Raw genomic sequence first — 27,044 nt, 5'->3', positions numbered from 1 at the left:
CCTCTGGGTGTGGTACAAACACAGACTCCTGCCAGTGTCATTGTATCCATTAGTTCAGAAACACTGCACACAGGCTTGTGTCTCACCTGCTGGTGTGATGATAAAAGAAAATGCTAATCCATATTGTAAGTAATGTTGGAATTGTAAGATTTATAGAGAATAAAGTATTACTTTTTATGAAAGCCTTGCACAGTAACGTCTTTATGATTGTGAACACAATTTAACTGTGCTTGATTTTTCTACAGTTCAGTAAATTCTAAGAAATCATCCTAGTGGAACATTCTTTGAGTTCTGGCTTTGGAAGATCTTTCCCTGTTTCCAACCAAGACAATAAATTAGCATGTTTAGCATTAGTAGTTGTTGACCAGAAGACTTCATTTAGTCATTTAGTCATTTTCTTTAAAAAAATCAGCTTCACGACATGGTGGGGTACCTTGCTCCAGACTCCATAACCTATTGTGTAAAGTACATCCTAATATACATTTTAAATGCCTCTCCCTGTCATTTCTATTTCCACCCTTTGGTTTGTATTTCACTGCAGATTTGGAAGAAATATAGATAAGTCATATTCCCTAGTCATTTCATCTGTTAAAGAATGCTGTGGATGTTAAAGGAGATTCATTTAAGTCTGTGAATTTACCTAGTTTGATTCCAGAGCAGCAATGTATTTTTGGAACCAAATGTACACAATATTCTAAATGAGATTTTTAGTTCTACTAGTGTGTTGTAAATTTTTAACATAACATATCTTGATTTAAACGTACACTTCTAGTAATACATCCTAACATTCTGTTTGCCAATTCATTGCTTCCCAATACTAAAAGAAGCTTATACATGACTCAGCCTGCATCTGCTGGGTAGTGTGTATTTTCAGTCTACTTGTCTTAATGAGAACAGGGCTTTTGGTTGAATGTGGGTTGTCATTTTACAAACAAGCAGAATGTAAAAGAACAAACTGAGAACAAGCTCAGTTTATATTTATGCAATGAAGAAAATCCCAAGGTGTTTCAGAGTAAATAGAAAGAAAGTGGCTGATCCAGAACTGTCTTAGCTGTCAGTTTGTTCATGTAAAGATTACAAGAGACTGGGAGGAGTGCTGCAGCAATACAGTCCAGCACATGAACAGCTGGAATTCAGTGACAGACACTAGGACAATGGGAATGATTTAAGAGGATGCAAAGCACTGCAATTGGAATACAAGGGCTCACTGTGCTTGCAAACAGTATAACCTTTAGAGAAAATCAATGATAAACTGAAAAGGTATTTTATATTTTTATTCTTTTTTAAGTCGGTATTTATCATTTTTTGTTTAAAAATAAGAAGAGTTATTATACAGGCATTGTTATAGAAGGGTTATGATATAGGCATTTCTAAATCTCAACCATATCAAATGCAGTTACTGCACAGGGTCATGCTATTCCCTCTTATTCTGGGGGGCTTGTTTTGCTGTGACTACACTGATCCATACAAAAAGTGTGATTTGGTCATTTTTATAAAAGTGGAAATTTAGATTAGATATATCAAACCAAGAACTTGGAAAAAGATTATGTATCTATTCCTGAAATATCACATCAAGAATAAACCAATCAGAAGAAACTGTCCAAATTAACAGAAATTATGCAAACTACATTGCCAGCATCCTGGAAACATCACTATCCAGCTGAAGAAGTATTGAGGCTACAACACAAAACATCCTGGAAGTATATTCTCTCCTAACAAGCTTTGAAGGCCATTTAAAATGTGAAGAGACATAGGCAATATTCTGTACGCATTCTAAGGAAACACATTTTCCCTTTCTTATTTTCAAAGAGTCAAACTGAGAAGAGATTTACGAAAGAGTTAAACCAAGAAAAAAAATAATTTGCTCTATCTTCAGTTTACAAAATCTATCAGTTTGTGCTGCCTAGATCTTACATGTGTGTCCCTTTCTGCATTGTATTACATATAAAATTGTGGCCTGTGAACACTTTGCTCTGAAAATTGCAGATGGGCCTGCGGAGTGAGAGCTGTGAAACAGTGCTCTGAGAAAGTATGGGTGTGTCTTACTTGTTGTTCTATAAATCATAAATGGGACCTTAGATAGGTGCACTTGAAAGCTATTTTTTTCTAATGACAAATATCTGTACTGTAATTAATCATGTTAATCCCAGCCTCAGAAGTGTAATGTTTTAGAATTTTAATTCCCATGATTACAAAAGAGTCATCTTAAACTGTTGTGCTATTAAATGCACCTAGTAATGCTGGTTAAATGCTACCTCTAATATTCCAATTAAATTTATAAGGTTGTCTGACACCAGGTCTGTTTTGGGTTTTTGACACCAGTTCATTTGGCCAAAGGCAGCATTGATTGGGATAGGATTGTGAAATGGTTGAATGAAGATTTATTTTAATTTATTTTTAATAATTCTGCATAATTAACTATCCTCCCACATACAGGTGGTTTCTCATACTCAGAAAATATTGCAGAATGTGGTACAAATTGTCATTATGAACACATTTTTCCAAATAATCAAAAGGTTTATCTAGAAATACGAAATGCACAATGAGTCTTGAGTCTTTACAATGTAAAATGCATAGTTTTACAGTCTGGAGTTTTAAGATTAAAATATTTTTTAAAACAATTCAGGAATATAATTATAGTAGAAAAATTAGACATTGTAAATTACAGTTAAGAGCTTTTTTTCCCACTCAATATCATCATACCTTCAGAATGGGATTTTTGTACAACACCGCATTCCTGAAGTATTATTTTATTGATGAATAATGTCTATGAAACTACAGTGTTGTCATTGTACTATTGCATTTGTAGGAGGAAATGCCAATTATTGCGATGATGCCACCTAATGATTTTTTATTTTTGCATCAAGATTCAACTTTAATTAATTGAATCATGAAAATTCTCTCTGTGCAAAATGAGATCATACTGTTGTATGTCATCTCTCAGGGGACTTGAAATCAGAACTAGCGGTTTTAATGACTATACTCAATTAATATTAACGTACTGTGTACTTCAGCATAATTGTTGATGTTCCCTCCAGAAAATAAGGAGATGCTCTACACCGAAAGAAAGCGTGGGATAATAATAATATATTTTTATAAGGAAGTTTCACACGTCTGCCATTTACTTAGTAATTGCGTAGCAATGCAGCAACGATATAAAATTAACAATTATTCTAGATTTTGTTGTAGGAGTTTCTGACTTTACTAAGAGGGATTACAACCAAAGTATAGTATGATGAGTCTGGGCTTTCCTCAGTCTGTGGGAGACTGGACTGTGGACAAGTGTCCATTAATTAACAATTCCAAATTATGAACAAAAAGCTGTCCCTTATATTTTCAACCACAGAGCTATTGAAAATAATTTTGAATGTATGTTAAATGATTAAAATTAATATCAGTCTCTTAGAACCGGTTACTGTAGCTTCATATATAACCGTTTGATCCATATTCAAAAGACCTCTTTACACTCTTCTTGCATGACTTGAAGGATTTTGGTACCTTTTGTAGCTGTTTTGGAAGCAAAGTTTATTCAGTTCACTGTAACGTCTACGTAGAAATATTTCTATTTGATCCATTATAAATGCAGTAATATAGTTCAGTAGAATGAATATTTCACCTGAGTAGACTTATGAACTGTTCTTTAAAACCCCATAAACCACCAATGGCCTTCATTGATTCAAGTAATTTCAAATAGAAATGGCATAGGAGAGCTGTTCAGCTTATTTACTGCAGTGTCCTAACAGAGGGAATTATGGGTTGAAGGCCAGGATGAGGTGAGTCCTTCCTGGTTGAATATTCATGGATGGGCCTGGTGACATGGTACAGCTGTCAGCTCCTTGTTATTGCAGTCTGTCTGGGGTACAGTTTGTGAGAAGTCTCTCTGTGTTTTTAGACACAGTGTTTACCTGTTTAAACTATGTGTGTGCATAAGAAAAGGTATATTGAATTTTTAAAATGGAAAAAACAGACGTCTCATTGGAAAGCAGCATTGTATGTAGTTGTCAGAAACCTGTCTTTTTCCAGGTTTCAGGCAGAAGTCACAGTCACATTTACCAGTAGTTTAATGTCTGAACTAGATTGTTTAAAAGTAAAACAGCTTTTTTTAGCACACACAAAAAAGGTTTAATTTTTTATATGTTCTTAAAAGTGTACTTTTTGCACCAAATGCTGATTATGCTTTTATCACTACAGACTTCTATGGCTTTGCATTTATCTGAACAAATTACATTAAAAAAATTAACAATACGTTGTGCAAATGTGAATGACAGATCATTATGTTTCCAGTTTTATTAAATTGCTTGCATTTGTATAGAGCTTTCATCCCAAAGTATCCCAAAGTGCTTAACGAATGCTTACAACATATTTTTTTCTGCTTCCTACATGCTACTTGAGCCAGAAAACTGCATATGCAGTTTAATATGATTATCTCCGCCCACACATTCCACCACCATCCCACAGCCCAAAAGAGAAGTGCAGACAGAACATCACAGAGAAGCAGGAGAACAGATCACTCTTCGAAAGAACCAAGACAGACAATGTCCGGCTGTATTAACAGTATTCAGGCTTCATCAGCATCACAACATGATGACTCACCACACTGTAGGTAGATGGAAATAAAAGAAACATGTGGGAAAGTGTGAAATAGAATAGAAATACTTTTTATATACACAATGTTTTGCAACAACAGTTGTGCACATTGTGCTGCAGAGGTCTTTACCTAAAAAAATAGAGAAGTGCAAAAATAAGAGAAGTTTCTACAATTAAATGTGTACATCAGATGTGCAGTTTTCCTCTGCATTAATTTCAGCTTTTATGTACTGGTCTGTAATACTCAAACAGTATTCAAAAGACTATATGCAGTAGTTCTAGTATATGCTGCAGATATTGCTTCTGGAACTTGCTTCAGACTACACTCATTTCTGTGTTTTTCAATTTCATTTTTGTGAAGCTTTGTCACATTATTTAAGCATCTCTGCCATTGACCATGGTCTTCCAGTGCTGGGGGCCATGGCAGTGTCAGCTCATCATTAGTGAGAAATGAATCAGAAACATGCCACTGCATATTAAAATACATAGGATTTTGCAATAAGAGATATTGTCTTAGGTTACTTTAGTGAGTGTATATTAAGTGATTGCCAGGTAAAACCATGGACAAATCTGTACACATCTCACTAGGGAAAAGGTTTTAACTCACCTGTAAAGCACCATTCAAGGAATTTAATATGTACTACAGTATATACAGTACATGAGAGGTATTCTCACCGACTGAAGTTTTGAACTGAAGACCTCTGAGCCAAGGACTTACAGACATTTTAACACAGAGACAAATATTGTTACCTTGCTTGTATATATCTATTAAACCTCTGCATTGTCAATGGATTGGAGTGCTAATTAGATATATTTGAGCTACAGTAATATACCTAGATGTGAAATAGAGGAGTAACATGAAGGCCAGAGGAATACGCATGCAGCAGACAGTGTTCAGAGTAAATTGATGACTCACTCCCACTGATTGCCTTTCAAGTTCAGGGGATTTGCTTCTGCTTAGAAAGGGCTTTGGGTTCTTAACGCAGAGAGACATTTTTCTTCATCATACTTCAGGCCAGTGACCTTTCTTCAAATAAAAGACAAAAAGAATATGAAATTGGCTTTTCATTTTGATTAAAGACAACATTTAATTAGTGTAAATCTGTGTGTTGTTCTTATAGAAAAGATGACTCACATTGTTTGACAAGCTTGACGTTTAATGAACCAGATCGCTGACCCCCACTTTTGAGTCCCCAGCCTACACCAGATCAGATGTTTTCTAAATCAATTCATCAGCCCTTTTCATTTCATTTCATTCATTTTTTCCCTTATTCAGACCAGTCCAATTTTGAACTTACTACTATATTGTGCATATCTTGTGTATTTTTATTTTGGTTCTTGTTCTGTAAAGTGCTTTGAGAAGCCACCTTTAAAGGTTCTATATAAAATAATGTTTATTATTGTTATTACAACTCCATTCAAATGTACAGACCTCCAGACGTTACAATCTATATTTCAACAGTATTTTAGCAGAAAGAAGAAAGCATCACTGAAACAGTACCAGACATATTAAAAGCTCATATTAAGAAGTCTAGATTCCACTTAATTGATAAGCTAAACCACTAACACTAATGTTTTATAGATCTCAAGGTTTCTTCCAGCCAGCCGGATGATCTCTGTGAGCGAGGCAGTTCTCGGATTATTTGTATGATTATGTAGTGTATTTAAATTTGTTCTCATGTTATTTTCTGTGAGCAGTAGGCAAAGCCACTTCATTTAGCTGTAATGAGCTCATTTGAGGTAGCATGATACCTTCTCTTCAGCACGATAGCTCATTAATTGTTGTGGCATTTGAATCTTCATAGTTTAAGGATATTGTTGATTCTTGCCTGTTTGAGTATGATAACTTATAAATGACTTTAATAAGGAGATCTTTGAGCCTGCTGAACATAATAATAATAATAATAATAATAATAATAATAATAATAATAATAATAATAATAATAATAATAATAATAATAATAATAATAATAATAATAATAATAATAATAATTGTTTACACTTATATGGTGCTTTTCTGGACACTCCACTCAAAGTGCTTTACAGGTAATGGGGATCCCTTTCACCACCACCAATGTGCAGCCCCACGTGGATGATGTGACGGCAGCCATAGTGCGCCAGAACGCTCACCACACATCAGCCATCAGTGGGGAGGAGAGCAGAGTGACGAAGCCAATTCATAGAGGGAGATTATTAGGAGGCCATGATTGGTAAGGGCCAATGGGAAATTTGGCCAGGAAGCCGGTGTTACACCCCTACTCTTTTCGAGAAACACCCTGGGATTTTTAATGACCACAGAGAGTCAGGACCTCGGTTTTATGTCTCATCCGAAGGACGGCGCCTGTTTACAGTATAGTGTCCCCGTCACTATACTGGGGCATTAGGACCCACACAGACCGCAGGGTGAGTGCCCCCTGCTGGCCCCACTAACACCTCTTCCAGCAGCAACCTTAGTTTTTCCCAGAAGGTCTCCCAACTTCGAACACAATGCTGGGAGGTGAAAATGAAAAAGTTTAAACACAGATAGTTTGAACATTGGAATTTCTGATGGAATCACACTATCACGATTACATGTGCACTTTGTAAATTGACTGCAATACACTGAAAGTTGCACACCAGTGAAATTATTTTAATTAGTCTGTATAATGTGGCTTCAGAACATATTACACACAAAAAAAGCTGAATTTAAAAATGTGCTTTGAATTTTTAGAAATGTTCTGCAGGGAATGTAGAAAACCTATATCCAGAAAGAAGAAGGATTGTTCCATTCTTTTTCACCACTGAAAACATGGATAAAGTGATCTATAAGGCAAAAAGATTAGAAACTGGGACATGACCTAAAACTGGAAGCAGGATGGGCTAGACTGAAAGAGAGACAAGTGAACACAAGAATAGACAGAAGGAGGGTGACTGGCCTTTTCTTCTCAGATGCTGTTTTCTAACACAGATTGAGTGTCTGCTGTGTGGGTTTTCTGTGCAATAGCACCTCTGAGTCTCAGCCAAGCAATATGTGCAGAACATTGTGTTTCTAAAAAGGTAGTACAGACAGAGATTCAGCTTAGGAACAGACATACTGGGAGAGCTCTGTGTGCTGTGCCATCCATGGACAGAAAGGGGACCTGATCCATGGTGTCTCACACCTTTGATGCTTTTAGCCAAGATAAAGTACAGGACATGGATAATTAATTTTGCTTAGTTATATTAGATTGTTATTATTTTTATAGCCCTTTACAGAAGATTTCATCATTTGAAATCTATTAAAAGCAAGAAGCAGTAATTGGGAATAACTTGTTCAATGGATCCTTGAATTTGTTTATTTACTGTAATTATAACTATAATCACCAAACATATGAATCTTTATACAAAACACAACCTGAGTATGAACTTTCTGGACCATCTAATGGCTCATAGTCTGTTCCTGTTGTATTTGATTAAGGTTTACACTTTGGTGAAGAACAAAATCCAACTGTGAATAGCTTAGAGCAATTCTGGCATTATTCTGAAAGCTCAGTTGTGAGAAGGAGATGACATTTTCTCTGAGGGAGAGACATCTGAATGATTTTATTTTCCTTCTGGTCTATGTCATGCTTTTCAGTTGTAAAAGTCCTTGAAAACTTAACTATGGTCTTCTGAGACACCAGAGGTTTCTGAGATATCTCCTGTGAGCTTGTTAACTGGGCCATGTTCAGAGTATAGGAGAAGGCTCTCCCATGGTAGGCTGGCTGACTTGAAGGGACCGAATAACAAGATACTTTACTGACTAATGCTCTCACTGAGATGTAGGGTTTTTAGTAATACTCAAGATACAGAGAAGAGCATCAGAGCATGTGTTGTGACATAGAAAACGAACATACATGAAACATAAGTAAGCATAAGTAAGTCACTTAAAGTGAACAATGTCTTCCCTTGTAAGACAACATTCTCTTTTAAAGCTGTCTCTACAGCCGTAGCCTGGAAAAGACCTATAGCAATTGCATGAACTAGAAGAATCTAAATGTAAATCTAAAATGTACAGCTGTTGCTCCATCAAACCTAAAGAAGAATCCACCAGGTCACAGAGATACAAAAATAGCACCATTCTCCATCTTGCAAGTTCTAGCCATATTCTTCTATATCTTCATTCATTTTGAGTGTTATATGAAAGTTGTTTGACGTTGCAATACATACTGGATTTTAGCACTGGACTGTAAAGAACTAAAGTCTTCCTATATGTCAGGTATTTGGTATTGCCGTTAGTCATATTGCACATGAAGAGAACCTTATTTTAATTTGAGATGAGGTAAAGAAATATAAATTACAGGTAGACCAAATCTGCTGCAAAATCACCTTCAGTGCCTGTAAATTGATATATAAGTTAGGGATATATATTTTGAAAGTCATACTTGTTTTATTAACCTTTGTAGATACGTTTCACTTGACTATTAACATGATTCTGCAGTATCACAATGCGGTGAACTGGTAACCTGCTGTGTTAATACTGTGGTATTTAAAGACTCATGTCTTCGCTATTTGAGCATTGTAGTGAAAATTTTGCATGAGCTGAAAGTCTGTATTTCTTACTGTTTTACATTACTTCAGAGAATAGTTTTTTATTTATGAATGTGATATTTGTTAGTGTTGGACTAGTGTTGATGGATCATCAGTTTGAATTCCATTCTCGTACTGAATAATTCTACTCTGAAGCTTTTAAAGACAAGTCAACAGGCTTGGTCTTCTCATTGCTCATTGGCCCTTTTTATAGGCCTCCTCATTAAGAACACCGTCTGCATCCTCTACCCAGCTGGGTCTTACATGAACAGGAACCTAACACAGACTCCTTGAATAACTCTGCTTTCAAGGTTAGGTTTGCTGAATCAGTTCATTATTCTTCTCCCCTTTACAGACAGTAAATAAAGTTTTTGGTCTGAAGAACAGCTCACCCCTTTTCAGCATAGCTGAATGCAGCACCAAAAGAAACAATTTGTAAAACACAATCCTCTGTTTGTAAGGGGGGTTTGCAAAAATCTCTAGTCCTGCCAGCTTTCAGTTTAAACACATGAAAGACTTTCTTTCTTTGTGTTTCTATAGCGGCTAACCTAAAGGAACTGCGGTACGCACACCACATTCTATGTCTCCCAGCTTATAAAGGATCAAATGAAAGCATTCTGTTCCTAATTAAAAAATTATTGAATGTTATTGAAAAACTGAGAACTTACCTTTGATTAAAGAGTGCCTAAACTCTGATTCTGTTTATTTTTTACTAGAATGAAAGACCTCTGACAGTCAACTTTGTGAATTACAGTCTAATACATAACTGTCATACTTTCTATCACTGCTGAGTAAAAAAGAGAAAAAAATATAGATGGGTAATTGGCTAGATTGAATCTGAAAGCATCAAGCAGAGATGGTCCATACTGTCCATCAGCAAGGGTCTACAGGTTATTGGAACATTTCAATTGATAACTATAAATACCTACAGTTTAAGTTACCATCTGCTTCTGCATGACCTGAGGCCCAAGGTTCCATGCCACTGCCTTACAGGCAAGGAGGGGGAATAGGGAGAGCAAGACCCAGGCTGTGGCTCCAGATGGAGGGGTGTGATTTAATTTATTCCCTGCTGCTCTCCTGGAAGTGATCAAAAATTCCCGCAGCCACCACAGTGTGCAGTAGAATTATGTACCTCCCACTGAGGAGAATGGTGCAGATTGTGACCCAGATACACAAGCTTCCCCGCATGTGGCTGGGGCTCAGTCTCTCCACCTTCACCATTTCCAGTCCTTTCACTTCATCTCTCTTGATTGCTGGAAATAAGATTTTATAGCTGTGTATGCTATTAATAGCAACAAGATATACAGTATGATAACATGATTTTTAATTTCTCAGACGTTTTCATGTATAATGATACTTTTACAGCTTTATTAAGTATTAAGGGGAAAATCATTTAAATTTTGGGACTGTCTGTAAGGCTGGGTCTGGTCATGGTCAGTTTCTTGTCTCTTGCTTGAGAAGGGAAACTACAAATATTTTGCAGTTTTGAAACACTAATAAAAGCATTTGTGTGAATGTACCCATGCTCACTGTGAAAAACTTCTAAGTAAGAAGCCAGAGAAGCTGTGCCATCTGTGTGCAGAGATAAAGACTGTGGGATCCCTGTACCTGTGAGACACCCCACTGAATTCCCAGCTGCCACTTTCCTCCAAGATGAGAGTTTGCTGACTGAACACAGCCTGTCAGGGAGTGTGTTGAAGAACAGTGTGCCAGTGAGTGCCTGTACAGTGCCAGCAGTGCAGGGCATAGCTGCCAAACAGAGTCAGGTGGAGGACTGGACAGAGGCAGGCGGAACAGTGGCCTTGTCTCCTCTGGTTTTTAGACTGCAGTGACAGTCTGAAACAGATGGAATAAAGCTCTTTCCCATGTAGCGTAACACACAGCTGTAAAGTTTCTGAATGCACTGTGCATCAAATCATGCTTTTTACTAAATTAAAAACAGATTTGCTACAGCTTATTTTGCATGCTTACATTATGTTTATTTACTTAAACTACATCAATACAATGGTTCAAACACTAAAAATAAAAATGACTGACACACCCTACTATCCATTTTTTTAATTGAACAGGTATGTCAATTGATAAATTCTTATTTACAGTAATTATCTAGAGACCCATGTGTACAACTGGACATATACTAGACAAGCTACACCACTGCCCTATCTCTGCATCTGTGAGAAAAACAAGGACCTGAATGAGATTCTGATGTTTAAGAATACATTTAGTGTAAATTAACACAGAATAGTTAAAGACAGTAGTGTCTGCTTCTACTGAGAATTAATTTTAAACTTTTCACAGCTCTACTGAAATATGTCAGTGCATAAATTAGATAACACTCTTGTTCAGAAATTAGAGATTTCATTGTTGAATTCATTGTAAATATAATGTGTAATAAATATGATGACATTCTATTCATAATTTAAGATTACACACATGTGCATCTTACATTAGCTAATATCTGTAATCTGAAATTACATTTCTTCATTTTATTCTCATAAAGCAAACATTTGAAAACAGGTTAAGCAGATATTTTGACAACAGCTTATTTTTTCTGATTTTTGCCTTAAGAAGGTGAATATATCTTAACCGGTTCTAAGATAGAAGTGAAGGGAAGAGTCCAGTCCTGTCAAAATGCATTACTGAATTACCTTGCAGTCCCTTACAACATCTTTCAGCTGCTTTCAAGATTAATTTGAGTTAACCAGCTGTACGGAGATTCTGGCGTGTTTGCTTCTGGTACTCATGCTTAATGATAGCTGTTGCTTGGTCTGTCTCTGTACATTAATTTCTCACTTGCAGGCTAGATGGTCTGTCATTATGGATTCATAGCACACTCCCCTGGGCTGCAATGGAAACTTCTCTGTAACTTTGCTGTCCAGTGGTAATCCATAGTTTCCCGTGTGTGCACTGTACTTAAATAGCTTAATTAACCTTAAAGCCTTTCATATTTATTCAAATTTCTATTTTATATTTCTTGGTATGATGGTGTGATTCTGTTACACACATCTATTTATGGTTATTATACATTGTCTCTAAAGGTATTTATACCACCAATACAAAATAACTGAATTGGTTTCAGCAAAAAAAAAATATTGCATATTTATTGCATTATTGCATAAAAAATGATGAAACGATCAATGCTGAATGAAACAAAAACAATCTGTGTAAAATATTTGCGGATTTAATTCTATACATGTATACAAATAAGTATATGCAATATGTACTGTAACTGTATACTAATTGGTATGTGTTGATCATTTTTATTTTTCTAGCAGTCTTAATTTTGTTGATCTTCCTCTGGCTTTGATAACATAGAGGAGGCTACTGATGCCTTTTAATATTCTCATTTAGGGTTATGTGACCAGTCTTCCATTTAGAATGTATCCAGCTCCTGAAGACTAACTGGTCTGTGATGGAGAGCTGCTGCTGGACTGAGGTCTGGAGATTGTGGTGGCCAATCAAGAATGCAGATGTCACGCTGCCTGGGCAATTAGATTTAGAAGTATAACTTGTATTGTTATTCTGCTGCAAAGTTCATTTGCATCCAGGATTACGTTTCGTGGCAGATAAACCATTTATTTGAATAAAAGATCCTGACTTGCTCTGGAATCCATCAGTAACGGAATTCTAACAAAGACATCAAGACCAAAAGATGCAGAGCATAGCAGAAGCAGATCCATTTATTTTCCTTACAAAAGAAATGATGGTCATTTTTCAATGTAAGCTTCACGTTTCGGTGCTAGTAATATTCCTGGGACTATTGTCCTTAATCTGACTTTGTGTTTCAGCCAGCATCATCATTCAATTGCATTTTAGTGAGTCAGTTAGTTTCTGTCTGGCATCTTTCTTATTTTATCTTCCTGGTGGAATAGCTATTCTGTCTTATTAGCCTTGAACGTATTGGCAATGCATAGTCAAAACTGGGTTTTCTTATGGATTTTACGGATTATGCTTTTTCTAAAGTCATCATTAACTTCTTGATGCTCATTCGTGATTTTTAACTCTAGCTTTTCCTAAAATGAAGTAGTATGGTATTTTCCATCTGTGTTCAGCCTTCTTTAACAACCTGTGACAGTCAATTATTTTGAATCATCTATAAAAATTCTAATGCTTGTAAACTACCAGCTCACTTAAAAGTATTAGAGGATAATACTGTTTAATGTTTTCAATTTCAGGGAATTAATAAATTTGAAAATGGCATATATAGAAAATTATGTTTTTATTATAATATTTTGTTTCATCCCATACTGTTAGTCCTGCCATTGCTAATGTTTTCATGTATTTAAGCAACAAATATTGAATGTACACTCACTATTGTTTCTGCTAAAACAAGCTTTGCTGCTGTGCCTTGTAAAAGTGTTCAGCTCTCCCCATAAAAAACCAACATCCAGCCATCCATGTTTATTTACATCTGCACTGTCTGAGGCTGCAATAATGACACATTTCTGATCTATTATTTAATATTCTCTTTTCGTATAAAGTGCCTTGCAAAAGTATTCTTTCCCCTACAGTTTCGGAATTTTGTGGTCGTCTAAGTTTGCATTCATAAAACTTTCAAACGGGACTTTATATATTTACAATCTACAGTCTACTCCACAGTAATAAAGTAAAAAAATGCTGGTAGCTAGATTTTTAAATGAAAATGAGGAGATTCTAAAGTGCGTAAGTATTCAATGCATATGATCTGTTTCTAAATCAGTTAGGGTGCAACACAATAGTTTGAAAGGTCAGACAATTAGTTTGATAGTGTAATATAAATGCCTTTTGATGTCAGATTAATGCATCTATCTCTGTAAGTTCACAGCTCACATAGTGATACAACAAATCAACAATGAAGACCAAGAAGTTTTCTGATCTAGTCAGTGGTAGTAGCAGAGAGGAATATATCAGGAAAAGGTTACTTTTCCCTTTCAGTTTGGTGAACTCCATGTATTAAGAAGCGTAATGATCATAATAACACCCACACACTCAAAGATCAGGTCAGCCTTCCCACCTGGGCAGCTGTGCAAGCAGGAGACTGCTTAGAGATGCCGCTGTGAAGCCAGCAGTGAAATGTTCTCTGTGTGAGAAGGGAGTCACTGCTCCTACATCAAGAGTTCAGCTCCTTACACACAGTTGGTCTTTATTTGTGAGGCTAGAAGCTACTGTAGTTTGGCTAAACCTGATGTAAATAACTGTGCTTTGTGCAGTTCTCTGATTTGTTTTTTGAGTATAACAAAGGTAACTTCCCAGGATATAAACAAATTAAGGATCACTGTGCAACATTATATGACATTGTACTAGTAGATAATTTCTCTGTAAGTACAGAAAGTGTAATTTAATTTAGAGAAACAGTATGGTAGGGAAAATTGACATTTTTATTTTGTGATGATTAGTTAAATATTTCCCACTCAAAACAGCTAAGGCAATTGTGTGAGGTTTGTATTAGTTCAGAGCTTCAAGCTCACAATCCCCTGGCACGCTAAACATTCTGTCACCTGGCTGTGTGATGTCAAAGTGGAAGTGAAGGGCCTTTTTGTTGAGATATTAAGTAATATGAGCTTATCATTAATTCAGGAATCTGACTGTAACTGAGTGAATATAATACAACAAGATACAAATGTAACAATTTAAAACAGAGACAGAATATTTATCAATTCTAAACTGATACAATTATAAAATGGATAAAGGTAGATAATCTAACAGGGTCAGGTTGAATTGAGTTCCCACATGCAGAATAAAGGACCATGCTAAACAATATGATAAACTCTTATTAGAAGTATAGCTGAAAATCAGAAACTGAAAGTGGGGTGAAAGGTGAGCAGGATGAACTGTACTCACGCCAATCAACCTTACAGTTAAAGAACAGAAATGGGGAAGGTTTAGTGGGTGGGTACAGCGTGAGGTTGACGAAGCAAGAGCAAGTGTATTGAATGCATATTTCTCACAGGCTTTCAGTAGGGCAGCTGGTCCTAGACCTGGCCCTGTCAGTATGTTGTCTGCTGCTTTTTCCAGCTGAGTTCTTAATAGGTTTCAGAGATTTTTTATTTGGGGTTAATTTGTAATTTTGGTGTAATCTTTTAAAAGGTCAAATGAGAACTGTAATTGGTATCAGTGCTGTACCTGATTCTGAGTTTCAACACTGTACTCATTCATTTGTGCTGACTGAAATGTAACCTCATTCTGGGAGAGTCTGTCACACACATGGCAAACTAGTTGAATAGAGGCTGCATAAAGTTCTAGGTGCTGGAATTCTTGGAAACAGTATTCATGAATATTTTTGACATTTTTAAGATAAATATACATTAAAATACAAAAAGGGTGGTACTCAGCTTGAGAAAGCAACAGTGAAAAAAGTTGGGTGTTTCTGTGGACTTCTCAAAGACAATGTGGTGACACTATAAAAAGACCAATAAAATGCTACATTGAACTGTGAAGTGTAGAATTAAATTTAAGGGAATTTTTTTAAATTAAACTAAGCAAGATCTTGACACATTTCAAAAGGGACTTTGCCTTTATAGTATCCAATAAACGTTAGGTAACAAGGTTGATTAATATCCAGTGGTAACTAAAGGGAATGCTTGTAAGACTGAGAATAGGAGACCATCTTTAAACAAAGGGCTGTGAGAGTCAGAATGAAGCAACCAAGCCTTATTGTTGAAATCAATACCATGGGTGCCTTCAAGAAGCAGCAGGATGATTTCCTTACATTGAGATCTCCATACTGTGAGCAGTAGATTGTGGAAGAGTATCACTGGGATCGTCCTGTGATTCACTGGTTTATCTGTTGTTCCTGTGCAGATGTTTTATGAATTACAGTGAGCACCTAGCCTTTTCCCCAATTTACATAACAAATAACTTCAATTAACCCTGAGGTGATATTATTGTTTCTGCACTTTCAAATATAAACTTTTTTATACACAGTCATAAACTGCTGAAGTACAGAAAGTATTATCTCAAAATATTTGACAAAGACTTGTTATTGTACTTGAATTGAGAAAAGGAGATGCATAAACTTCTTTATTTTCTCTCAATTTCATCCATTATTTTTAATGACGACGATGAGAGGAGCATACATTTATTGTGTACTTGTATTTTTAACATATTAAATATTTTTACCAAGTGTTCTAAATACATCTTTTTAATGTTTTCTAGCATAAAACACATATTTAATTATTGCTGTAACTGTTCACCCCAAACTACCTTGTGCAAACAACAGGCAAACAGGCAAAGTGACTCCAAACTTTATATATTTATTTTTGTCCATTTAACACTGGGATATTGATGTTTAGATACAGACTTTCTGAATAAACATTTATGTAAAATAAAGATAGAATAAGTGTTTAATGCATCTGGAGATTTTGGGTATATTGACCTCTATATTTTGTATCACCAGTAAAAAAAAAAAACAGCATTAAAACAATAAGTTCTGCACCAGAATAAACCCTCAATTATCCTCGATATGCAATATCACCCTTGGACACCACTAACTGTGAGCATCAGCCATAGAGATTGTTTTTTTTTCTTCTCTGCAACAAAAGGCAAACAAAAAACAGGAAATTAGGATTGGCTTTAACGGCGCGATAGACAGTATGCACTCCGAAAGCGGTTACTCATAAAGCAATGCAATCTCATTCTATAATTAAGTATTTAGCTGTGGAGCTTAATGTTTGCCTGTGGCGAGGCAACTGATGTGGCATCTCGGAGATGCGCGTCCCCAGTCAGGCTGCCAAAGCTTACGCTGCAGAAGAGCTCAGTCAAGAAAGCTTTGCCAGTTCAGTACTGTACTTCAGCAAGGCGTTCGGCTTTAAGAATAGAGTCTGCGCAATGGGGGCCCGAGTTTAGTGCCTGGTCTGCGGTGAAAATAAACCTGAAAAGGGAATAAAGGAGCTTCAGTCCACTAAGGAATAAAGCCGGGATCTAAGACTGGAAACCCAAAAAACAGACCGAGGGGGATATCAGGGGTTAGCCATGACGGGAATGGGAGTAAAGCGGAGGAAAGCTGGGCTTCCCGGTTTCTGTTGGAAAACCTGCTATTTTCATATTTTATTCTGGGTAGTCTCAGTCTGTGGAGAAGAGAAGACCTTCATCGTAGAGGTAGGTCAGAAGAACCGAAACGACGAGTGGAATTTCTTTCAAAGCATCGCTTTGCATGTACAAGCATTTTATTCTCCGTTTGAACCAATTCGATACTACCACTGTTGGCTAGAAATCGCACTGAAACGTGTAATTTGTGAAATAGGTTATTTACACGCAGATTTTACAGGAATCGAATACAGATTTAGCTATGAGGATATCAATGTTACAGCAAAGCAGTATTTGAGTGGAATAACAGTCGTCACATTAGTTACCATGGCTATAATTGTTAGAAGACGGAAATATATAACAATAAAAGACTGAGGTACATCATAAAATCTGTATGTGGCTGTATTTCTACAGATACAATTAAAAATGTATAGATGTACCTTTATATATTGTAAACCAGCTTATAGAACAATGGGGAACATAGGGTGTTGATTTTACTGCCGATTGTTTTTATTCAAAGATGCGTTTGTCTTGATGTATTGCTGAAAACGTTTGCCATGTCAATTGATTTGTAGTAATGAACGAAATAATGGGTCTAAATAAGTTCTTTTCACTTGATACACATTTAGTTTCGCGCATTATTCACTGTATTATTTTGATTGCATACAGTAATATTCACTTCTAAAATAAAGGATATTAATAACATCAAGATTCGGCTCTGGCGTTTGGCTCTGAAGTCTGTCTTGATGTGGTTGAATAATATACAAAAACTATACTGGCCTGGCCTTTTATTTCCTTAGAAATAGTAAAACGCGTGCTACGATTTGTGTTACTGTTTAGAATTCACCCACCTATACGAAACACGATTCACAATAACCTCCATCATTCGAGATAAATTTAACATCTCTCACCCGCCCTTCTCCCTGTGCTGTTGAATTAATTATATACATAATATTCTGAATCGTTTTTATTTTTGCAATGACAGAACACAAAATAGACAATGCCAGTGAAACACGACGACACCTGCGCCTGCTTTCATGTGTGCAGCGCAAAAATCAGAATTCTCCTGGATTCCAAATATAGCTTCTTTCATAATTTATCAAAACAGCAAAGAGACGCATGAGAGCAGAAGGGGGCACTGGTGACATGTAGCGTTAAAAGCAGAATGTACCGTATATATTGTATTAAATAGGATTACTAATTATGTTCGATTGAACTCTTCATATGTAATGTGTTAAGAGAGTCAGTTGTTTAAAATGGCACCGAAAGGACGTTTCAACAAGATAGAAAGAAACAGGAATACACTATTATTCTTGTGGAAATATGCACTTCTTTTATCCTGAAAATTCCTTACAAAAGATAAAACAAACAAAGTATGCAGTTATTACATGCATATCTTTATCACATTTGAAATTGGAGTCCATGTCTGCATTGTTCTTCATGTTAACACAGATGATTAAACGCGGGAACTGTAGGGATTACTTTGAAGTCATTGTAGAAACGATGGCTTGTGGTTGGGGGTGAGAGGTATAAACTGTGGCTTTTCAGTTTCGTATTTACTGTATGTCTGTAATTGGCTGCCACGATTAATAGATTTTTTGCTGTAGAATAAAAAGTACTATGAAGTTACAAAAATGCTGACTGATCAATTTCGTGTAAAAAAATAGTCCTAATTACGTACAGTAATTACGTCCAGGATTTTCTCCAGTGAGGTAAGAAAGCAGTTTTAGATTTTAGAATTCGTTCCACCATAGCATTCCAGCTCGTCTCGGGCAGAAACGAAGCGTGGTAGCCCTGATCATTTTAGGGAAGTCTAAGAAGTACGAGTCATTTCAAAGGATGCATGCACTGTATGCACTGTAAAAAATAACAACACTTCCTCTGATAGTGAATGATTACTTTGCTTTAAAGCTAACCAGTGCAGTAGGCTGAAACAGAAAGATCTAAATATTCTAAATCTTCCATTCCTGATTATTTTAACCTCACCCCTCTACAATGAACCATGAAGAAAGTGGCTTTTTCCTATTTGTCTTTAATCCTGCATCTCTTGGTAGAGGCGAACTGCAAAGCAATGTATGGTCTCCTAGGGTGTCCAGTCTGTTGAAATATTCAACCTTAGGAAGCTGAGTTTAGCAGGACTGCTGTGTCCCAGACCTCATTGGGAATTGTTTACAAGGGTCACGGTGGTAGGGGAAATACTGTTTTACTGCTGCTAGTTCAATTTGTTGCTGAAGTGGGAAGAGAAGGTTAAAGTGCTCAAGGTGTACTTCATACAGATGTATTTACTCAGTCAACACTTTTTTAATTTACCACATTCATGTGTAGAATTTTAATAACTAGGTGTCAGAGTGATATCCCTATTTCTTTAATTGTATTATTAAAAAAATAAATGTGTATATTTTTGTTCAAACTTTGCTTCACTTGTAAGGCAAATTTGTATATCACTGCAAGAAAACTCTGCACACTCCATTAACTTTAGTAATAATCTTGATAAGTGGATTTCTTCCAGAAACATTTGTAGAACATCATAAATTATAGATGAGACATTTTTTGTTTAGAAAGGTAATCCACAGTTCTTTTCAATTGGCAAAGCATTCAGATGATTAAAACATAAATTACTGAACTCTGAAGTGGTATTAAAACCACATGAAAAATTAGATTTTAGTCCTTTTTGTCTTTTCCTCGATATTCAAATAATGATTGATTGTATTTTGAATGCCTACAGTATGTATTTCTGTTCCATTATTTAATTTTGTTTCTTCGTATAGAGTGCCTTGCATTCAGTATTCTCTCCTCTGCATGGCTTCTAAACTTTTTACTGTCAGCTTTGCAAACTTGACACATTCAAACAGGGCTTTATATTTATCAATGAAGACTAGATCATGCTGATTTTAAAATTAGAAAAACATTTTAACATATATTACATTAAATTGTAAAGGAAGATTCTGAGTTACATAAGTATTCTACACATTTGGTGCTGCAACCCTAAATCAGTTCAGGTGCACAAAAATAGTTTGAAAGGTCACAACATTGGTTTAATGGTGTCTGTCTGTGTGTAACCAAATTGGTATAACTTAACTTCAGAATAAATATGTTTGTCTCTGTAATTTCCCTATGATAGATATTACATTTCAAGCCACAGCCCACACTCATGACAAATTGAAAGTGGAGACAAAGACTAAGGAGCTTTTGAAACAAATTAGAGATAAAGTTGTAGAAGGACATATCAGGATCACATTCCTATTAGAGTGCTGTGATGTCTATCATTAAGAAGTGGAATGTGCATCAGAACTCCCAGACACTTCACAGATAAGGCCACCCTTCCAAAATGAGCAACTGGCCAAACAGGAGACCGGTTAGGGATGCCACTGTGAAGCCATCTGTTACTTTGAAAGATTTGCAGAGTTCTGTGTGTGAGTTGGAAGTCATTGAATCTAGAGTGTAATGACTGTTGCAAGCCCCAACACAGCGCATCACCCAGTCATCACCATGCCAACCGTCAGGCAATGGCGATGGCAGCTTCGTGGGATAGGGTGCTTGTCAATAGGGACTGGAAAGCCTGTCAGGGAAAAATGGAACGTGCAAAGTACAGTATAAATACATTTACACAAGAATCAAAAGCTGTGGTGCTTTAAGTACTCAGTGAGTTTAAATGTGACCACAACTGCTTATACTTATTATGAAACCTTGAACCCTTTGCAAATGAAAAGATACTTATCAAGTTTACCAATCTTCTTTCAAAAACAATTAGCAAGAGTACAGAGTGATGAGTGAGCAGCAGTTTGAAATAATTGTTGCAGCTCTCAATACGTAACGGGGGGATTGCATGTTCAAAAGGTAGGGACATGGCTCCAATAGCCTTAAGCAAGTTTAAGCAATTTATCCAGATTTTTCCAACATATTCAGCTGTATACATGGTCACAAAATGAGTGTATTGAAGATACAATTAACCTCTAAATCTGAAGAAATGCATTGCATATATCATTAGCTTTTTAAGCTGGAACCCTTTTACATTAAGGCAAGTAATAGGATTGTGCTACTGTACCTCCTGTATTTGGCTGAGATTAAATTAATACAGTTGTTCCCATTTGTATGTATCCAACAAAGATAATCATTGTAACCTGTCTGTATAAGAACAGTAGTGCCTGATGCTCTCTGGGGAGTGAGAATTTTTTTTAGCCCTTTTCAATTGTGAAAGAGTACCTTCCTATGAGGACGGACAGTTCACTTTTAAACAATTGCCTGTATAATCAACATGTAAATCTGTCTAAACAGTATTCACACCCTTCCTATAGTGTCCCATTTTGTTAAATCCCAAAATGATTAATATATATTTTTACTATACATACAGCTTAATATTTTACTCAAAACCTGAATGTTCAACATGAAGATTTCTAGGTTTCAGACAAATTACATTAATGTCTGTGAAAACTAAAGAGAAAAAAATAAAATATGTTAATTGCATAAGAATTCAGATATTGGAATTCAGTGTTTACTGAAGCACCTTTGGCAGCAATTAAAGTCTCTGGATAAGTCTCTACAAAGTTTTCACACCAGTTTGATACAGTTTTCACCCATTCTTCTCTGCAGATTCTTTCATCAAGCTCTCTGAAGTTGCCAGGGGCTTGCTTAAAAACAGCAGTTTCCATGTCTTTCACTTTCTTTTTCTTAAGCAACTACAGTGTATCTTTTGCCTTATGCTTTGGATCATTACCATACTGAAAAATGATTTTTCACTGTAGCCCTAAGTCCTTAGCAGACTGATACAGGTTTTCTTCTAATATTCTGCTGCAACAATACTGGACTGTATGGATGGTGCTGACTGGATGATTTGCTGTGTTGGTTTTACGCCAGATAAAATGTTTGTATTGACATAAAAAAGTTATTTTCACTCTGTATTTGTGCTTCTCCTTAGGAAGATGTTACTTCAAAGAGAATACTGTGTCTCTTGCAAAATGCTTGCATGAGGTTAAATTTATTCATGTTCAAAACATGGATTATAAAAGCATCCTATCCCATGCAGACTTCTATCTTGTTCAAGGAGCTCTTGTGTAAGAAACTGTTTTGACTGGTTTATCTCCTTAGGCATATATTGTGAATAAGACAGATAATTCTATTACATTTAGGTTCAATGATAATGGACTGTGTCATTTAGTGAAGTTACTATATTCTTTTTCAAAGTTTGCCTTTACTCTTCCACATAAAGGTTCGTGAGGTTTGTGTGTTGAGTCAATTGACAGCTTTTAATTCATTTGCAGTTTTCTATTTCCAGGGATGATTGATTGGCTGCCTTGCATGAAACCTTTTTATGTTGATAATGAGGCTCCAAAGCAGAATAATTAAAGATTAGCAGTCAGCCATTTTAAGTCAGACTTACAAATGTTTGCTTAGTTCACAGATCACAGGAGCTTGGAGAAGTAATACAATATTTCTGTAGGGCTCAAAGTGTTTTTGGTCTTGTTTTGAGTTGCAAGACTGAGTAGTGGATAGCCCAAGAAAGTATCACAGTAACTTATGACCCAAATCTAAAGTTACAAACAGAAGATATTTTTTTCATGTTTTGAGTGTTATTCACGTGTATTATTAGTTTGAGAAACTGTATTTTTGCCCAGTATGGTTTGGGTGATGTAGCCTCATACTGTATACCCTGGGAAACAGGACATTTGGCTTATGTAGACAAATCAGACACTCAGATAAAGTAGTTTTTTCAGGTAAACTATGTTGTTGTAGGATTTCTGCGACTGCTGAGGAATTAATGTAAAATACAAGCTTTAGCATGGATTCTTAAAGGGCAATTTGGTGACAAATTGCATGAATGCATATTTTTCTGAGTGGCAGATAGAATTATGAACTAAAAATTTAGAATAGATCCAATGTGACATGTTTTGCACTGCATTAGCTTAAAAGAAATACTGAGAATAAGATTACAACATAACAGAGATCTAAATGTCAGAATGTGCTAAGATTGGTATGATTCAGAATTTACATTCTACAATTAAATATATTACTAAACATAAGACTTTTTTTAAATAATCATATTGATTCCAAGCTGAAAAGTGAAGAGTAAAACAAACTAATGTTTCAGCTACAGCATCCTCCTTATCTGTATCAATATTGTTTTTTTAAATTAAATGCTTTAAATGGGTAACTAAATAATTAAGAATACATTTGTATATACAATGAGGACCTGGACCTTTATCTATAAAACAAGGTATTTACTGAAGTAATCTGAGTGAATACCTTTTTAAACAGTGTAACAGCTACAAATTCCCTCCTGGGATTTGAACACATTACCCTCTAGGGTGGAATCGTGTGATTTAATGTAAAATGTTGATTATTCCATTTCTGGAATTTTCTTTCTCACAAATGCAAGTATAACAAAGCATGCATCATATTTTTTTATCAGTAGTGTTTCATTATGTTGTGATCACGTATTGGCTCAGGTGAACTGATCTAAGGGTCTTCTAAAGTTTAAGACATCAGTGAGCTGAGGTTAATGGTTCAATGTCATTTCAACTGAACAAAAGACTGTCTGAGGACAAGTCAGACAATTCTTACCACCAAAATGGAGCATCTGTATCACTGAGAGCTGGTGTGTGGTGAGCGTTCTGGTGCACTATGGCTGCCATCGCATCATCCAGGTGGATGCTGCACATTGGTGGTGGCGGAGGAGATCCCCATTACCTGTAAAGTGCTTTGAGTGGAGTGTCCAGAAAAGCGCTATATAAGTGTAAGCAATAATAATTATTATTATTATTATATATTTTCACATTCCATCCCTGCCTCTTAGTTCCCTCAGCCCTCTGTGAGTTATGGAAAATCTCAGGTGGATTATTACTTAACTCAGACACGACCCAGTAAAGATCCTGGTTCAGTCACCTGGAGGTCCTGATATTTGTATACTTAAAGAAAAATATAAGTCTTTTAATAAAATATGATTTCAAGATCTTTAACACACAGGATTATTATTTTATTGATGTGATTTGTAAAAATAATCATTATTAAATGAATGAAAATTTAATACAGTATTACAGTTTTATCGTTTTATAGTGTACAAATGTTCACATTTGTTATCTTATAGGACAGCACAGTTGCTTTGTGGTTACAGCTGTTGGCACATAGCCTGGCTGGAAAGCTTTTCCATACTCCCACAACCCTTTGAATTAAGAAGTACCTACAGTTATCAGATTTAAATGCACTTCTATGAAGTTACTACTTGTAACCTCTGGTTTGTGTTTCACTATTCATCCTGAGGTCCTGGGAATGTTGAATTATTATATTAGGTCCCATATAAGTCTTCAGCATAATTTGTTGTCTCTCCTGGCATCTAATCTTTTATGAAAGATTATATGACAATTCTGCATTTATTATTAAGATTTCAGTACTACTTGGATCTGGAAGAGTCAGGTTTAATTTCATGTTTCATCAGAGGAAGCATAAAATCAAGGATAATGGCAATTGAAGCCTTCACTGGTCTTGTACAACCAGTTTAAATATTAGCTCAAAAGCCTTGGTAGTTTGTTGCCTCAGTCATGCACATTCATTACTGATTCAACTGCATTATTCAGTCTTATCCTCAGAGAAGAACAGTTTTGGTTTGTTACTGCTGAACTGCATTCCTCCCTTATCCCCAGATGACTCTTAACCTCCCCTCCCCCCTTCCTCTTCTCTCCCTCTCTCTTTCTCTGTCCTCCTTTTCCTTGAGCATCTTACTGTATTCCTTGTCGTTCATGGGTAAGTCCACTATGTTGAGAAGTGAGTCTTCGGTGTCATTGCCAGCATGTCAGTGCTTATCTCAACCATATCCTGCAATGTTTTACTCCGATTGTGTTTGAATACACTGTGTAATCTTATTTAGTGTGAAATAAAAGATGCTTGACATAACATCATGGAGTAATGGAGATCAATTTGGGTAATTCTGTGTTTTACTCTATTTGCCCCAATCTAGGTCACAATGTATTATGAACAAAAATAACTTTTCTCAGACCCTGTGTAGTGTCAGAATGGTCTTGGTCTATGTAATGTTTTTGTTAATGAATTAGTTTAATTCAGTGTTTAAATTAAACACTGGAATTTGGGTAAAAAGTGTCCATTAATTCCATATTTTTAGTTCAGAGTTCTTCTGTTTCAAAACCTTTCTGTCTGATTTGGAATTAAGTAATTACATTATCTGGAAAGTCTGTATGAGACAGCTGGATATGCTGTCACAACATTACAGCCAAAAGGATAGTCCAAGATTTGCAGGGAATATAATTCCAAACACATGTAAAGTTTTGGCTAGAACAGGTTGAGGAGACAGGTGTCAGCAGAGAGAGGAAGGTGTCCTACACACCGTCCGACTCAGCACTAGAGGGCTGTAGATGGAGCAGTGGAGTCATACTGTACTAACACTGTATTGCATGTTCCTTAATTCCAGCAGAGTTTTTTAACCAGATTACTGAAAGGTTCAACCATGTTATACTTCACGATTGAATAAAAACACAGTAATGCAATGCAGACCACCACAGTCTACTTTAAAACCTTGTTTTAGCTTAAGATCTGTTAAGCTTCTAGAGCAGATGTGAATTCATTGGTCAAGCCTTGATACAATTCACAACAGAGTCTAACAGATTTTAAATCGTCAGGCATTTTCTTAACGGCCATGGCCTCGCAGTGGATGCTGCAGTTATTATCTGGAGCAACTTCTCTAATTAGTGAAACACCACTGTTTCGGGTTGTCGTCGCTCTAGCACCGTCTGTACAAACTGCGACGCATTGTATCCAGTCGATGCCATTCTCTTCGATAAATTCATTCAGAAGCTGAAATATGTGCTCTCCTGTAGTTCCTGTTGGTAGCGGCTTACAAAACAGAAAGTCCTCATGGAACATGCCCTCAAACTCGTATCAAATGTAAACGTGCAAATTGGCCAAATCAACGACATTTATAAACTCATCTAATTGCAGTGAAAAGCAACTGCTCATCTTAACGTGCTCTATCAGTGTACTTTTGACATCATCTGCCATATCAATAATCCTGTGAGTGACTGTCTTTTGGAGGGGGCAACAGGTTGAGCTGTTCAGCAGCTTTTTCTCCACACATAATACGTGTCAGCTCTTTTGCCAACGGTAAACAAAGTTCTTCACAAGTAGTGTGCGGCTTACCTGCTTTAGCAATCCGCAAGCTTGCATTTTTCCCCTTCACCATTTCAGGAGTTTGTCTCAGAAGTTTAAATAAGTTTTTATTTCATGCGCATGGGAGCGAAACGCAGAGACGCTCAGTGTATTTTTCCTCAAATTAACCTAGAACAGTTCTTAAATATATTTATATCTATCACGCTTTCCTGTGCTCATAAGACTGCCAGCGTTCGTAGTACGCATTTCTATGCTTTCCTGTGCTCACAACATTGGCGGTGTTCCAAAATCATGCACATTCTCATACCTCCCTATTTGCTGGAGATAACTTTTTTAGATACAGTTGGTCACTTGCGTTCGTAGGCTATGACATAGAATTATACAGTAGCTGTTGTGTCCACTCAAGTATTAGCGCGCGTAGTATGTTGGCTGCGTATTCGACACAAACTAATTTTATTAAAATAGAAAATATGAAAACCCGTCCCAATTTTTCAGTGTACACAACAAAGTTCTGGGGTCATATGGCATGGCGGCGGTACGCGTACCACAGTTTGAGAACCACTGATTCAAGGAATGAAGGGACATTCTAATGGGGCCAAATGCCCAAGCAAGAGAAGCAAAGGATTAGTTAAAATATAACATAATATAACACGTGATCTCTAGAAGCACCAGAGGTGTACCTATTGGTGTTGTGCTGGTTAATTATAGTGTTACTGTTTATATGGAAATAAAAAAATATATCAGGTATTAACTGATGCTGTTTAGAAGAAATAGATTTTAATTTCTCTCTCACTGTTATTTTTGCTTATTAGATA

General features: G+C 36.2%; 1 protein-coding gene across 1 annotated transcript in view; it reads left to right on the top strand.

Annotated features, from left to right (window-relative positions):
• The first annotated feature begins 16,677 nt into the window (after positions 1-16,677).
• mmp24 (matrix metallopeptidase 24) overlaps positions 16,678-27,044 on the top strand; it is a 32,367-nt gene continuing 22,000 nt past the window's right edge. The window contains exon 1 of the mRNA XM_006639676.3: positions 16,678-17,190. Within this exon, the coding sequence (XP_006639739.2) occupies positions 17,065-17,190 (126 nt within the window). The 5' untranslated portion in view covers positions 16,678-17,064. The remainder of the gene's footprint in view (positions 17,191-27,044) is intronic.

This window comes from Lepisosteus oculatus, chromosome 16 (genome assembly GCF_040954835.1).
Source record: "Lepisosteus oculatus isolate fLepOcu1 chromosome 16, fLepOcu1.hap2, whole genome shotgun sequence".
Taxonomy (NCBI): Eukaryota; Metazoa; Chordata; class Actinopteri; order Semionotiformes; family Lepisosteidae; genus Lepisosteus; species Lepisosteus oculatus.
This window is presented reverse-complemented; position numbering and strand designations above follow the sequence as displayed.